Raw genomic sequence first — 16,901 nt, 5'->3', positions numbered from 1 at the left:
GTGGGGGGCGGGGAGGGGGGGAGCCCATCACCATAGGTAGGAGTCCTCGTACCTGCCGGAGAGAGTGGGGAGTTAGACACCGGGGCAACATCAGGCAGAGCCCCCACCTCCCTCCCCACCAGCCCCCTCCTCAAGCTCGGCCCCCTCAGCCTTATCCCCGTCTCTCCCTCCGCCCCACAGAGCAGCCAGTCGCTGACCCCCACGAGCAGGGAGGAGGCAGCCCCCTGCTCCCGGCAGCCCCCCGCCCCAGTTCCGCCACTGGGATACACTTTCCCCTTCCCCCAGCCTACGGGGAGGGCAGGGCCGGCCTGGCGGTTGGGGAGGGGTTGGGGCATATGGGGACCACCCCTCCCTGTACCACAGCCTAGCCTCCCCCCAAAACCTGTCCCACCCATGTAGGGCCCGAGCCATGGAGTTTGGATCCGGATTCCAAGTCCCCTCACTGGGCGGGGGTTGAGCCAGCCCCCAAGGGCCATCGGCTCCAGATCTCTCCTCAGATCTAGGGTCCCCCAAGCGGCCGGCTCCCAGGGGTGGTGTAGGACAATGGGGGACACTCGGACGACAGCATGGACAGGGTCCCAGTGCATCCCCTGCCACCCTGGAGTGTGTGTGGGGGTGGGGGGTAGTGCCGACTTTGGAGCGAAGGGAACCTCCGAGGCCGGGGACGTGCTCACCGCGATCTGCCGGTGTGGTCGCTGCTGTCCCCAAAGAGCAGCTCGGACATCAAGGCCTCTGGGCTGGATCTCTTCCCGTACCTGGGAGGCAGTTAAACAGAGCACTGGGTTCACGGACGCTGCCTGCTGGAGGCAGGAAGGGGCACAGATGGGGGGCAGACGGCATCAATGAGAGTGGAGTGTGCCAGGACGCAGGGAGGGCGGGCACAGGGCATGGGGGGGTGTCTGAGTGTGCGAGGGGGGTGTGAGTGTGTGGAGAGGGCAGTGCGGGAGTGTCTTAGTGTGTGGAAGGGGCTGGGTGGGGGGATGTGTAAGTGAGGGGCCTGGCAGAGGAGGGTTGCAAGCAGCCCCCTCTCGTTTGCAATTAGCGTGTATTAGCCCCTGGCTAATGGGCTCCCACGCGGCAAGCTGTGTTGATGGAGCTGGTGCCTAATGTGCCGTTTCATGGCTGCCATCGTCGCTGTGCTCCCCCAAGGACCCCCCAGGGGCCGGGGGACCCGGCAGCCTGCCTCTTCCACGGGCTACGCTGGGAGATTATCCAGGGCAGAGGGAGAATGAAACTCACGATTCTCACCAGAGTGAGAACACGGAGCCGGGAATGACGCCGCAGACCCAGATCTGGTGCAAATCTGGCTGGGACCGGGGGCTCGGGGAATAAACGCCTGCCCCATTCAGACACACACCCACACAGGGGGGAAAAAAACAGGCAAAGTCGTGCACAAATTCCCACATTTGTGCATAACTGCCCGTGCTCAAAAAGACACACACACGCACAATCACCCCCAGAGCGCAGACTTGTGCACAGATAGGTGCAGAGACACCCATGCTTGTGCACAAACATGCCCCCCTCCCCCCGGGCACCCGACACAGCAACCCCTGGGCACAAACGCAGACTCTCCTGCACAAAACCCAGGGAGATTCCTGCCCAGCATAAACACACCCATGTGCAGAGCACAAACACACACACGTACAGACACCCACACCGGCCCAAACACACAGACTCAGGCACAAACCCAGACACTGGTGTCCAGACACGCACGCCCAGGGCGTGCACTAGCACGTGCACAACACACAAATGCGCTCACGGCCCAACCCGCACACACGCACCGCTGCCTCGTCACTAGGTTGATGTAATGCCGCAGGGCAGAGAAGTATTTGGCCATTTCCTCCGGGGAGGCGTCGTCTCCGGGGTTCTCTGGTTTCGGGGGGTAGGCTTCCACCAGCGCCCCCAAGCAGAACAGCACACAGAGGGTCACGGCAACCAGCACGGGCCAGAGCTTCGCAGAGGCGACCATCTGAGAGCGGGGCAAAAAAGGGGGTGAACACGCCACGCGAATATAGACATCGCCCCTTCCACCCTCTCCACTGCCCCCCCCAGCTGTGCAATGGGGGGGACACCATGGCAGCTGCGTTTCGACGGGGAAGGGGTTGCTGCCGGTGCGAGGATGCAATAAACATGCTCCTGAACTTCCCGAATCTCCAAGGTTCCGGCTGGGGGCAAAGGGTCACCTTGGACCGGAACCAGATCTGCCCCCCCCCCCCACTCTAAGGCCAACACGCCCTGTTGCTTTGGCGGAGACTCCAGGGGCACAAGGGGCAATCGGTCAACTCCTGCCCGCGTGGTGCAGGGCACGGGGCAGAGAGCTGGGTGCTGGCCCTGGCTCTGCCACCGATCTGCTGGGTGGCCTTGGGCCAGTCACTTTCCTTCTGGGTGCCTCTTTCCCCTCCCACCCTTTGGGTGGCTACTTCGATTGGAAGTCCTGCCTCTCGGGAGCCTGCCCTTGGTTGCTATCAGACAAATAACAATAGGAATCGCTGCCCAGCTTCAATCCTGCCCCGTCCCCTAACGGGATGCTGATCCTTCCCGGTTCCTTAGAGGCCTGCGGGGCGGGTTGACCTGGGAATGTCTGATGGGAGAGCAGGGAGTGACTTTAGGTGAGGGACGGTACCTGAGCCTGTAAGCTGAGCTAGGAAGGGGGGCGGGGGGAGTCGACACCTTTGCTCGGGAACCTGGCCAAAGGGAGGAGGGGGAGAGAAGGAGGGGGAGAGAGCCTGCTGGGGGCGGGGGGTTGGTTTCAGTTTTTGGGGCTGGCTCGGAGAAGGCAGGGAGCCCCAAGTCTGGGGTCTGGGATCCTTGCCCCCCAGCTGGGGGGCCTGGTTACGCCTGTGGGCCCTGCTTGGGACCGTGTTCCTGTCGTCTAATAAACCTTCTGTTTTACTGGCTGGCTGGGAGTCATGGTGGATCGCGGGGGGTGGGGGGTATAGGGCCCTGACTCCCCCACACTCCGTGACACTCGTCCTCTGAGACTTCCAGCCCAGGGGACGTTTCCGTGTACCAAGAAAGGGGACAACCCATCGGTCCTGTTCTTCTGAAAATGCACCGGGCCGTGAGTTACTGAGCATCCTGGTCCCCGTTTCTGTTCCCCCTTCCGATTCCTGACCCGCGGTTCCACACGGGGCCTGAGGTTCATCCCCACGGGTTTGCACGTCCCGGCGGAAGTCTCCTCTCCTTCATGCTGGGGCAGCCCCTCCAGGGCCGCGTGGTTGTAACCAAGAGGTGAATTTGGCCTGCTGTATCACCGCACGGAAAGCTGAGGCTTTCAAAGGAGCCTGAATGAAGTGCCCGGCTCCCTCTGGCATCCCGTAAACAAGTCACTTCTCCACCACCCCAAAGCAGCCAGCTCTGGGGTGGAACACAGCAGCTGTTCAACACTAACAGCCTGATTCTGCTGTCACCTATGCCGCTGTCACAGCATTAACTTCCGTGGCATTACCACTGACTTACGCCAGCGAAGATCAGCCTCAATTTCCCGTCTGGATTACAGGGGGATGAATATCAATACACTGCTCTTTGAAGCTAGACTCCAGAGCACCGTACGCCTTCATTTGTGCACCCAGGCTTATAGAGACACACGCCGCACTGAGGACCAGCCTCTGAGCTCAGGGCCACCGCTGCAAATCAGCCACAGAAGAGAATGAGTTACACTGGCATAAATACACCCCTATTATTCTGTGTTATTTCTGTCACGCTCTTTGCACGCCTGGCACTGTACAGATAAAAGAGATGGGGCCCTTTTGGGTCTGTGCCTGTTACACACGTATCCGGGTGTGCGGGCTCTTTTCTAGCTGTGCAGTGCTACTGGATGTGCGTGGGATGTACATTCGAGTGGGTCTCTCTGTGTTGTGGTTCTCAGCTGCGTACATGCTGTAAAAGGGGCCGGGGTGGGGGTCCGCTCCGTGCTCGGTCAGAGGCAGCCTCTGCATGTCCATAACCAGAATTGCTTTGCATCCTAGCCAGACGCTGCACTAGAATGCACCTGCTGTGACAATGTCCTATGGAACCACTCGCCCATAATGTTACATCGGCCGGGCGCTGTGCTACGAGGGCTGTTTCCAAGCCCCCCCGTGGTTTTAGACGATGCACTGAAATCAGGTGTTTAAAAGAAACTCGACAGAGGCAGGCTTCCCCCCCCACACACACTGATTGTAAGGGCCTTACGCCAGGGCTGAGGTCGGCCCTGGCACGCTTGTTTCCCCTTAGTAAGCACGAGATCCCTCTAGATGTTCCCCGACCCACGTGAAGAGACGGATACTCACGCCCGCTACCTGAGAGGCTGTATCACCCTCCGCTGACAGCCCCCCTTGCTCCCTGGGGAATAACGAACTGAGACTCAAAGCAGGAGAGATTTCAGGGTGGGGAGGGGGAGGGAAAGCAAGATGCCCCTCAAACCCTCCTCTTTAGGAGTCACCCCCGTTCCCTCCACCCCAGGATTTCCTGATTATTATGATTTGTATTCTGCTAGCCCTGAGCACAGCCCAACACTCCTGTTGGGCCAAGTGGTGTACATTATTAGGTGTATTACGGTAACATTTGGAGCCCTAGGCATGGCCCAGGACTCAGAGTGCCAGGTGCTGCACATTATTATGTTAATTACCGTAGCACCTAGACGGCCCAGGACCCCAGAGTGCCAGGCGCTGCACATTATTAGGTGTATTACGGTAGCACCTAGGCAGCCCAGGACCCCAGAGTGCCAGGTGCTGCACATTATTAGGTGTATTACGGTAGCACCTAGACGGCCCAGGACCCCAGAGTGCCAGGCGCTGCACATTATTAGGTGTATTACAGTAGCACCTAGCCGGCCCAGGACCCCTGAGTGCCAGGCGCTGCACATTATTAGGTGTATTATGGTAGCACCTAGGCAGCCCAGGACCCCTGAGTGCCAGGCGCTGCACATTATTAGGTGTATTACGGTAGCACCTAGCCGGCCCAGGACCCCTGAGTGCCAGGCGCTGCACATTATTAGGTGTATTATGGTAGCACCTAGGCAGCCCAGGACCCCTGAGTGCCAGGCGCTGCACATTATTAGGTGTATTACAATAGCACCTAGGCAGCCCAGGACCCCTGGGTGCCAGGCGCTGCACATTCCCACGCTGCTTGGCCAGTAACTCCCATAGCCGTCCCCGCCCCGGAAGCTGATGGGAGTGAGAGACGTGGAGCTGACCCCCGCCCCCTGTTGCCCAGTCGAATTGGGATGGCCCCAAACAATGGGGGTCTCTCTGCTTCCCTCGGGGAGGCCATGTCGCCACCCACAACCTCCCTCTTTGCTCAGCTTAGCCCTGACAGGGGGCAACCTGCCCCCTCCCGCCCGGCTTCCCACCTCCAGGGGCAGTGCCTGGCCCCAAGCGAAGCCCCTGGCCGAGCTACTCACCGTGGGCAGGTGTGGGGGTGCAGGAGGTAGCGAGAGCTGCGGGCGTCAGCTGGATGCGATGGGGGAACCGGGAGCTTCCAGTCCCTCTTGCTGCTCTTACGGTTCAGCCTGTGCCGGCTGCTCCCCACCCAGGGGCTTTATAGCCCTGCTGGCTTGGGGAAGTAAGGAAGGAGGAAGGCTCCTCCCTCACCCTCTCCCCCCCCCCCTGCATTCGCTGATCAATGTGCTGCCATCAGCCACTCCTCGTGCCTCCCCAAGGAGAGCCGGGTCCGTGCCAAGGGAGGGGGCACTGGGATGAGTCCCAGGGAGACTGGCTGATAAGCTTCCCTTTGTAAAGGACACGGGGTGGGGGAAGAGAGACGGTTGGAGCCTGCGGTGGGACGGCTGGGTGCTGCGGGTGGGCACGGGTCGGAACAGGAGAGGGTGGGGGTGCTGCAGTGTTTGGACTCAGGAATCCAGGGGGGGGGGTGTAGCACCGAGATTCATTCGGGGTCCCCTGGCAGAGTCGGGGGGCTAGCCCCAGAGTCCTGGCCAAAACCCCCACATCTTCTCTGCATCAGATTCCCACCGTCATCCCAGCTGGATCCTCACGCCCTGTCCCAAACTGTTATGTAGCGCTGATAAACAGCCGCCGTGTTCCAGCCCAGAGGTGGCTGCACTTCAGTGGTGGGTGAAGCGATTCTGGTCGGGCGATGGCGTGGGCAGAGTGTGAAAGGCCCGATCTGTAAGGGGGTCCAACCACGCGACAACATCTGTAGAGAGAGATAGGAGACAATGGAAGGAAGGAGATGGGATGACGGATGGACAGGAAGATAAATGAACAGAGACAGACAGCAGTCAAAGCAGATTCTCTGTTGACCAATATATGGCTTGGGGGTGGGCAAACTTTTGGCCCGAGGGCCACATCTGGATATGGAAACTGTATGGCGGGCCATGAATGCTCACAAAATTGGGGGTTGGGGTGCGGTGGGCGGGGGTGAGGGCTCCAGGGTGGGGCCAGAAATGAGGAGTTCAGGGTGCAGGACGGGGCTCCGTGCTGGGACCAAGGGGTTCGGAGGGTAGGAGGGGGATCAGGGCTGGGGCAGGGGGTTGGGGCACGGGAGGGGGTCAGGGGTGCAGGCTCCAGTCAGCGCTTACCTCACGCAGCTCCTAGAAGCAGCGGCGTGTCCCCCCTCCGGCCCCCATCAAGGGCCGAATTAAAACATCTGGAGGGCCGGATGCAGCCCACCCCTTTCTCTTTCTTTCTTTCCAATAATCAACTCCGATTTGCCTCGCAGTCCATCTCAATCTTTCTTCTTCTTCCTGCCATAGACAGACGGACAGACAGACAGCTGCTCAACCAGCTCCTCCAACATTCATCCTTACCCCCCTTCGCCAGGACCAGCCAGAAACTCAACCCTTGTGTTCCCAGAATGCCTGGACTGGAGGGTGTTTCCATGTGACCCTACAAGCTTAGGAGAGCTCCAGAGCATGGAGGGGGGTAGGACATTTTGTTGCTAGGTATTTTGACTGCAAGCTCTTTCCAGCAGGGGCTTTTCGTTGTGGGTCTCTGCAGCACCTAGCACCACAGGGGCCCGATCCCTATTTGGGGATTTTGCGGTGCTAGGATAATATATAATGACACGCGGTGGGCACTTTATTCGCCTGGCGTGAAGCCGCGGGGGAGCTACGCCGCTAGCCCCTCGGCCCTGTGCCGCACCAGCGCGTATTCTGTATGTGCCACGTATTCTGTGACTGTCTTCAAGGCATGGGACCGGGGCCGTTTTCCAACCCCTTCGCCTGGCAAGCCAAGGTTGCCACAATAACCCGAATCCAACCGGCCTGGCCTGGAGGGAGGGGAAAAAAATAACGAATTCCCCTTTTCTACATCAAACCCTTCCATGGCTGGAAAAATCTTATTCCTCCTGCCCTGCCGCATGCTGCTCCCAAGGGGAAAATCCCCCCGCCCCCTCCCCCCCCCCGCTGGGATGAGGCATCAATTTGGCTCATGAGATATGGCCCCTTGAGCTTGTCCATGAGCCCAGCCTGCCCATTGCCCGCGCCTGCCTGTCGGAGCAGCGTCCCCTGCAGGACGGGCGGATTCGACATTTCAGGGCCAAAGGGGAAGATTTGGGGGAAGGGGAGCGGTTTGCAGCTGCTTGGGACTCGAAGTGTCAGCCTAGGCCCGCAGTGCGGTTGGACAGCCGGGTACGTCTACACCGGCTGCAATCGCGCCTCCTCGTGGCAGTACAGACACCCCTGTGCCGGAGCTAGGGTGACCAGACAGCGAGGGTGAAAAATGGGGACGGGGGTGGGGGGGAATAGGAGCCTATCTAAGAAAAAGCCCCAAAAATCGGGACTGTCCCTATAAAATCGGGACCTCTGGTCAGCCTATAGCCCAGACCGGGCTGCAGCAGTGGGCAGAGTGCAGGTGACACGGGCAGAGGTGAATGCCAAGCACCACGTGGCTCGGTCGTTTGTCCCCACCCTGATCCACACAGGTCAGGAGCTGATCCCGTCTCACTCCGCACAAGGCTGTTCGGGGGACAGTGCCAGCGGAGGGGGGGGCAGGGGGGAGGCAGGGATGGCTATAAATAAACAGCCGTGCGGACGTAATGACTCAGCGGCGGAGGAGAAAGGAGGACAGGAACATAAAAGGCAAACTCTCCTCAGCGGCTTGCGTAATGCAAATGGTTATGACACTGGAGTCAATTTCCGGCTTGGCTGCTGACTCCCTGGGTGACCTTGAGCGAATCACTTAGACCCAGAGCCGCAAAGGGATTTAGGTGCCTAGACACCTTTGAGAATCTGGGCCTCAGTCTCTCTCTTTGCCTATCTGTACAATGGGGCTAAAACCATTGCCTTTCTTTGCGGGAGGGTCAGCATAAATCCATTGATGCTGAGGGATACGCTTGGAGTCATGTCATCAATATGGAAGAAAGGGTCTGGGGTGGAGACATTAGACAGAGTGAGCAGCCTCTGGGCTCGGCCGTGCTGTACGCTATTCAAACACCTAGCAAGAGACAGCCCCTGCCCCCAAACAGCTGCCAGCTGAAACAGATGAGCCAGGCACAAGCTCAGACAGGGAAACTGAGTCACGGAATAAGGGACTTCCCCAAGGCCACGCGCTCAATGAGTGGCAGAGGTGAGTTGAGAACTCAGGTCTCACTACGCTGCCCTAGCCACTGGACCACACTGCCGCTTGGGAAATTCACTGGGGATCTGCCCTGGGTATTGACCCAACCGGCCACGACACGGGAACAGAGCTGGCCCGCTCACCTAGCCAGCCCCAGGAAATATTTCCAAGACACACAGCGCAGCTGCCTGACTCCTGCGGCCGGAGAGCTGGCGTCTGCCGTCAGGGGAGCACACGGTCGGGGGCATGAGCGCTTCGTCCTTGGGTGGAAGAGAACGGGCAGTGGCTCCGTGAGCTTTCCCAAATCCCAGCCACGGAAGGGCTGCAGCGCCCGGAGCGTGGGTCACCTCCCTAGCCCTAGAGCCTGGCTGAGTGACCCCTCCAGTAACCCAGCACCTGAGACAGTCATCTCAAAGCCAGCTGTGCCCTGGGGGAGAGGCCTCCGGGGTTACCCTGCCCGCTCAGCACTGGGACGGCAGGGGAGGGGGATCAGCCCCCGATAAACCATCCGTGCGATGCGCTCTGCAGGCAAAGGCCACGTCCCTTGATGGACTCATTCCGCGAGTCCTGGTGCTGGCCCGGTACAAGCTGCCCCTTCCAGCAGGCTCCGCACCCTCAATCTGCTAGCAGAGCCGCGCTCCCCGGCCCCTTGGCATGGCTTACACAGAGCAGGAAGCCAAGGAGAGCCAGGGACTGTGCAATCTGCCTCCCGGCCCAGACACCTGCAGCATCCCCCGGGCCAGCCTGTACTGCAGGGGGCTTAGCCAAGGAACCGCAGCACCCGGCTCTCCCGCTGTGCCAGAGCTCTGTGCAACGCAAGGGAAGAGAGGGCTGCTCCCCTGATCCTCAGGGCTGCTTTAGTTAGAGCCACCTCCGGGCTGCTCTAGCCTATGCCAGCTTCCAATGACCCCATACAGACCATTCCTCTTGCCACAGACCCTGCACCGTCTCACACACCAGAGAAATCCCTGCCCCCAGCTACCCAGCTGGGGGCAGCTTTATGGGCTCTGGACTGGGACTCAGGAGAGGTGGATTCTAGTCCTGTCTCGGCTGCTCAGTGAGCTTGGCTGAGTAACTGCCCCATGCCGTGCCTCAGTTTCCCCATCTGTGAAATGGGGAATCACGATCCTGTCCTCCTTTGTAAAGTGCTGTGGGCTCTAGGGATGGAAAGGGCTGTGTGGGGCAATTATAACTGGTGGCGAGGAGCTGGCCCTCGGTATCCGGAAGGCTGCTCCGTTACAGTTCAAATGTCTCACCCCTTGGGGAGCTGCTATCACCACAACTGGTGATAGCCGAACATCTCCCCCTGCCCCGGCTGCCAGCTTAGGATAACCCCAGCCCATTATTAGCAATCGTTATTACAGCAGTGCCTGGAGACCAGACCAGCTGGGACCGCCTTGTGCCAGGGCCTGTACAAACACAGAGTCCCTGCCCAGCACAGCTAACAACCGGGGCAGAGGAGAGGGACAGAACAAGAACCCCGAAGCTCTTCCATAGCTCTTCCCAGCAGTAGACCTCAAAGCACTTTACAAAGGAGACCAGTGTCATTATTCCTGTTTTTACAGATGGGGAAACTGAGGCAGGAGGATGCCATGACTTGCCCAAGGCCACCCACGAGGCCAGTAGCAGAGCCAGGAATAGAACGCAGGTCTTCTGAGACTCAGTTCCCATGGGGTGGGACCTCGCCCTAGCACCACGTTTGCTGGCACCCCGCTCTGGGCCTGGCACTCCCACTCCTTCCAAGCGTTTGATAAAAGTTCATTTAAAAAAAAAGAACCGACATAAAACAAGCTCCAAATGATTTACACACACACACGCGCGCGTGCAATCGCACACATGGCCAACCAGCTCAGCCCCATAATTAGAAAGGTGAGTAATTAGTTAATTAATCACCGCTCCGCGATCGGATCTCTCATTAAGACTCTGATTATTCTCCAGGAAAGTTTCCTGGTCCGATCAATAGTCATCAAAGCCCCTTTATGGACTGATGAGTTGCCCTTTGCAGCTCAGTTTCATTAAACCCCAACTCGGCGTGGGGGGGGGTGACTAATTCTTTATGGATTTGGCATTAAGAGCAAGGGGCTGGATCCCAAGAGATTTGCCTCCTTCCCTCTCAGGCAAAATTCTCATTGAAGTCCCAGGGGCGTTTTCCCTGAATATGGACCAGCTAATACACTGGCACTTTCATAACAGAATCTCAAGGCGACTTACAATCATTCCCTTGTTATGATTTATTTGTATTTTATGAATTCCAAGGAGCCCCCATCAAGGATCTGGCTGCCCCAGACAGACAGCATCAAGGCAGCTCCTCTCCATCCCCTTGAGACTGGTCAATATCATTCCCCCCCCCCCGCCTGGCTGCAGATGGGTAAACCGAGGCACGGAGAGGCTAAGCTGGGCATTTTTCAGATGTAGCCCCTGGTTTGGGGAGCCAGTTGGAGCTGGCTGGGCCCTGATTTTCAGAGGGTGCTGAGTACCCACAAGTCCAGGAGGGAGCTGTGGATGCTCGACGCCTCCGAGGAGCAGGCTAATCTGGGTACTGAAAAGCACCCAAAGCTGCCACCACTTCTCCATTCGTGCCCCGATCACTGACGCCTCCAAGGCGCCGCGTGGCCACTCAGCTCACGCAATAGCAGCTCGGTGTGTTCGAGCCAATGGTCCTGCCTTCAGTCCCTGCAGACCAGCACCCGACTCCTCTGGGAAATCTCCCACCTTCGCCAATGCTGCCCCACTCAGGGGCTGTCTTTACTGCGGCGTTAGCCCAGGCTCTGACCTGGGTGCTGCTCCTAAACCCCCCTCCCGTCCACACACAAACCCCTCCCACCGGAGTGGGGTGGCGCTTTCAACCCAGGCTAGCTGGCCCGGCTGGGGGGATAAGATTAGATTCCTGGGGCTGCTTTCATTAGGGCTGGTAACCTGCCCTCTTTACAACCAGGATGCTGGCTAAGCCACTCGAATGCTGATAGTCCTCCAATGCCTTCCCACAATTCCCCCCATGGGCCCAGAGGGGCAGACAAGTTCATCCACAACTTTCACTGGGAAAGAACGACAGAGCAGCTCAGCTTCCAGTGCAGCACAAAGCACCATGGGATACTGTGACGTTATCGATATAAACTGGGACCATATAGAACATGGTTTGCAACCAAGGGCCTGTAGTGGCACCAAATCTTAGGTAAAGGGGGTCATCTAAGGTGTCTAAGAGCAGGTTCTGGGTTGCTGGTTATGATTATGGTGTCTGTCTGTAGGTGTCATTTTGTAGTTGAAGTTATAAGTATTGGCTCTGGACTGTCTGTATTTTGTATTCGTGCTCCGCTTCTGGGTGACACTGCAGACAAGTTGGTGTTAGCTCTGCCTAGCCTGCTTGATGGCCCATTAAGGACCATCAGCTACACAATTGACCCATGGAGAGAAGGCAGACACACCTTGTGACTCAGCGAAGTGCAGGGACTTGCCCATGTGACTCCAGACTCCATTTTGCTGTAATTTTCCACAGTAAGAACAAAGAAGTATTCTTACACCTGGAAAAGACTATAAAAGGCTGATGCCTCATCTCCATCTTGTCTTCAATCCTGCTTCATACCTCTGGAGGGACTTTGCTACAAACTGAAGCTCTGCACAAAGGACTGAATGACCCATCCCAGCAGGGGATGTTCCAGAGACTTGATTTGAACCTGCAGTTTACTCCATCACTACTACAAGCCTGAACTAAGAACTTTGCCATTACTGCACGTAATTGATTCCATTTAACCAATTCTAGCTCTCATCTCTACCTTTTCCCTTTAAGAATAAACCTTTAGATTTTAGATTCTAAAGGATTGGCAACAGTGTGATTTGTGGGTAAGATCTGATGTGTCTATTGACCTGGGTCTGAGGCTTGATTCTTTGGGATTGAGAGAACCGTTTTCTTTTATTGGGGTGTTGGTTTTCATAACCATTCATCCCCAGGACGAGTGGCACTGGTGGTGATACTGGGAGACTGGAGTGTCTAAGGAAATTGCTTGTGGTTAGCCCGTGGGGTGAAACCGAAGTCCCTTTTGTCTGGCTGGTTTGGTTTGCCTTAGAGGTGGAAAAACCCCAGCCTAGGGCTGTGACTGCCCTGTTTAAGTGATTTGTCCTGAATTGGCTCTCTCAGTTGGGTCCCGCCAGAACCGTGGCGTAGTCGTGCTTGGACCCATAGAACCAGGTCAGTTAAGCTTTGGGCCAGAACCCCACGCTATTCAAATTTGAAATTTGGGATTGAGAGTTTTGCGGGTTAAAGATCAGTGACCATGAGCCAGAAAGCATCAGGAAAAGCAATGAAACTGCAAGCCTTGAGAGACAGCCTGCAGTTTGAACATAAGCAAAAACTGGCAGAAATTCGAATGGAAGAGAAGCAAGCCTTGGCCCAGCTGGAGAAAGAGGCTGCTGAGAGAGAAGAAAGAGCTCGTGAAGGGCATCTGGAGCTTCTGGCTGCTGAGAAGGAGACGGCTAGACTCTGGCTCCAAGTCAAAAAAGCAAGGGAAGAACAGCAGAGACTGTATCCTCTTGAAAATCCAGTTTATAGTTATGTTGATCTGTATTACTCTGGGCAGTTTTCTGTGTTTAATCAATGGAGAGGGGCACAAAGCACCATGGGATACATCCTCCCCCGAACTTCTAGCAGCACACATGGGCGAGGACGCCCGCCCTCGGGCAGGGCTTTGCAGTGTGGTCGGTTACACCCCCGGGCAAGGCTCCCCTGGGTGTTCAGACCCCGGGGCTGATCGTCCGGGCTGCCTGGAGCAACAACGCACCCTGGCTGTAGCAACCGTCGGAGCATTGGCCAAGCTCTCTACCACTACATCGTTTAACCCAAGGCAGGTGAGGCACCACCCGCTCCCACCAGAGTCGTGCCTCGCTGGCCAGCTGATGGAGTCCAGCCTTTGCCTTCTGCGCAGACCCGAGTCAGGCTGCAAGAAAGTCGTGAGGTTTTGAGTCAGTGGCTGCGGCTGTGGCTTTGGTGCGGTCAGACACCAGCATGTCAACGTAGCACTCGACAGATGCTCCCCTGCGGGGCGTAGTCTCTGGTTTCCCTTCACCCTGTTTCCCGAGGAATGCCAGCCCCTACCGGGAGCGCCACCCCCGGGCGCACACCCCCACACAAGCCCCAGCACCTTCTTTCAAGGTACACCGGCAGCAGCCCAGAGGAGACACCATGCGCCAAAGGCAAGCACAACCCAGGGGAGGCCGGGCCGCAGCTGAGTGGCATCACGACCCCGGGCACCAGGTTGCAACACCACTCAAATCTGCGGCGGCGCTAAGAAGTTGCATGTGTTAAAAGTTGCTGTTTCCACCCAAAAACCCACACCCCATCATGTTCTTACAGCCCTGCCAATGATGGGGACTCCCTGACCCCCGTAGGCTGCCTGGTCCAGTGCTTACCTGGCCTTATCCTCAGGAAGTTTTCCCCAATATCTAACCTAGATCTCTCTTGCTGCAAAAAGTCAATTGATTCTTGTCCTACCCTGGGTGGCCGCGGAAAGCAATCGATCATTGTCCTCTTTATCACACCCTCTTACCTATTTGAAGACTGTTATCCTGTCCCTGCTTGGCCTTCTCCTCTCTAGACTAAATGTTCCCCTTCCTTTCAACCTTTCTTCACAGGTCCCGTTTGCTAACCCTCTGATAATGTTTGTTGATTTTGTGTCAATCCAAATGACTCCCTCCGGGCTGAGTTGGAAGTGGGAAAAGAGCTAGACAGACCAGAGAAAAGAAAAATAAAGAAAAGGGGGAGAGACACAGAGAGAAACAAGGGCAGGAACTATTCCAGTGGGACTCCTGAGGTGTATAAAGATGTGTCAGTTTGCTGGCGTACCCAGCGGCTCAGTTACCATTGTTTGAGCCACACCGGATTACGCGTCAAGCTGCTCCTGGCCTTCTGTCTGAGCTCCAGCGAGAGCCCGTCATCTGGGGCAGGCCACCTAGCAGCGTGGCAGATGCCCCTTCTCTGCCCGTGGTGGGTTATGTACCCAGCCCCTGGCAAACTCTGGGCTCAAACCTGAGCCCATGCAATCACCAGGGCGAGCGGTGGTAAAAGCAAAGGGCTCCTGGGTTCTCCGACCAGCTCTGGGCGGGAGTGAGGACCAGTGTTCAGAGCAGGCAAACGGAAGCCAGGACTGCTGAGGTCTATTCCCAGCACAGCGTGGTCTAGTGGCTACGGCGGGACACCTGGGTTAGAACCCCAGCTCCACAGGGGAGTGATGTCTAGTGGTTAGAGCAGGGTCCGGATTCCTGAGGTCTAGTCCCAGCTCAGCCCTTTCTGTGCCTCAGTTTCCCCTTCTATGACACAGAGGTAATGATACCCACCTGCCCCCCAAGTGGGGTTGTGAGGTTTAATGAATTAATGTTAGTAAGAAGCTTTGAGACCCCTGGACAGGTGGGCAGAGAATTATTACGCAAGTTCTTTCTTTATTTCCTATCCCATCATTTTAAGTAGACAGAAGCAAATACTCATTGCCCTCTTCAAAGGCCCTGAGGGGGTTTCTCAGGGTCGAGGCAGCCTGAGCCAGGCCGATACATCAGGACCCAGATCAGGACGCAGGACACATGATACCGAGAGCTGACGCGGGCGCCTGACAAATCGCATCATAGATATCAATTACCAGCCAGCAGCTCTGACAAAGAGACGTTAAAGCCCCCACCAAATAAATAACGCAGCCGCTTTGCCACAGCGGTAACCCAGAGGTGAACGCTTTTCCCATTTGCTCTAATGGCCCCAGTCAGCGAGCGGAGATTTAAGACATTATATCTCCTCTTGAAATCAACGAGCGATTGGGAGCTGGGGCTATGCGGAGCAGAGGCCCTGTGGAGGGGGTTCAACAGATATCGCCGCTCTCCCCCCCACACACATAGCGATAGCCGGGTGTGTTGGTGTGAGCGCACGTGGGAGCAGTGTCTGTGCACATGTGGGTGCGAATGGGGGGGGGTGAACAATTGCGAATCTCTCCCACACACACCTGAACACGGACACACACATCCATTCTCCCGGGCCCATCTGCTCAAATGCCCTCAGGCACGCCTGTGCTGTGACACTCCCTTATGCATCCTCGCCCTCCGCCCTCACTCATTCGTACCCGTCCGCTCACACCCGCTCACGGCCAGGCATGCTGACACGCACTCTCCCAAGCTTTGACACTAACACACTCAGCTCCCGATCTCTGACCTCGCACACGTCCCGACGTGCTCCCTCGGACGCTCACAATCTCACTCTCACCATTCCACCCGCTCAGGCACCGTCTCGCACACGCGCTCTCGCACGCCGTCGGGGGTGAAACCGCTTTGCACGCGCCTCTTCCTCCATCACACTCAGCAAGGAGGCCTGGGGGAGCCGAGATATCGAAGAGACCGGAAGGACTGGGTCGGTCGGGGCCTGGCCTCGGAGCTGTTCTCCGGCTCAGAGGAAACAGGGCCACAGAGGGGTCAGCGACGCATCCTTGCCTAGATGCCTGAGCCAGCCAATGGCATCCACAACACTCACCTGGAAGGTGATTGAGCCCTGACCAACTCATCAGGGAAGCGGCAAAGGGATTGGGCCCGGCCCCAGGAGCAGGCGATAAGTAAGTTCAGACCCATCCAGGTCAGAATCGGGTCTCCGGTTCCGATGCGCCATCTCCAAGTGGGGCGGCTGGTGCCTCGCTTCCCCCACCAGATCTCCGCTGCCCATCCACAGTGCTTAGCGTCCCAGCACCCCTCCGCCTGCCTCTGCCGCTCGGGGGGACAGGGCATCATTCCTTGCCCACGCCGGGCTGTCCCTCGGAGGCACAGTCCTGCTACATGTCAGCCGCCCTTCGCCTCGGCTGACAGGCCGTCGCTGCCCCCCGACCCTCTGTCAGGAAGGATTTGCGGGCCCGGAGCTGGGCTGTCAGAGCGACGCGGAGAAGGGAGCAGCCGGGGGGGGGCATGTGGCAGGCTCAGTGCGGGGGCTGAAGGGACGTGTGGACGGCAGAGGAGGTATTTGGGGAGGGACGTAAAGGCTGCCTGGCGAGAGCCAAGGAGTCAGAGCAGGAGCAGTGGGTCAGCCGGAGAACCTGCCCTGATGCTCAGCACGGGGCTGGGAATCATACAGCACACGCCTGTGTAAAGCCCAAAGTCCCGCCGAGCTCCAGTGCAGAGAGATTAATGCTGGGGTCCTGGTCACGTCCACTCAGCCTGCCAGGACCCCTTCCTAATCTCTGATTTCAACTCTCCTGAATTCTCTGCTCCCTGTCCTAACCTAGCGTGCAGTGTTCCTGTGAGCTTTTAAACAGCTGCCTAGTCCCGCCCCGGAGGTAGCTGCCTGGGCCATCTGGCTGGCACAGCCCCCCAGTCCCTCAGTGGGTGCTTAGGTGGGATCACCACCAAGCCACCCCAGCTTGGCCACCGGGGCTAATCGGCAGGGGGCAGGGC

General features: G+C 57.7%; 1 protein-coding gene across 1 annotated transcript; it reads right to left on the bottom strand.

The window, feature by feature from the left end:
* LOC120392248 (peptide YY-like) lies at positions 1–5,589 on the bottom strand. The gene is made up of 4 exons (XM_039516920.1): positions 5,384–5,589; positions 1,782–1,969; positions 675–755; positions 1–52 (listed from the first exon to the last, which is right to left on the bottom strand). Exons 2-4 carry the CDS (start codon positions 1,967–1,969, stop codon positions 28–30), a joined length of 294 nt encoding a protein of 97 aa, XP_039372854.1. The 5' UTR covers positions 5,384–5,589; the 3' UTR covers positions 1–27.
* Positions 5,590–16,901: the final 11,312 nt, after the last annotated feature.

Source organism: Mauremys reevesii, linkage group 27 (assembly GCF_016161935.1).
Source record: "Mauremys reevesii isolate NIE-2019 linkage group 27, ASM1616193v1, whole genome shotgun sequence".
NCBI classification, from domain to species: Eukaryota; Metazoa; Chordata; order Testudines; family Geoemydidae; genus Mauremys; species Mauremys reevesii.
Note: the sequence above shows the minus strand (reverse complement) of the source record. Positions and strands in the feature narration are given on the sequence as shown.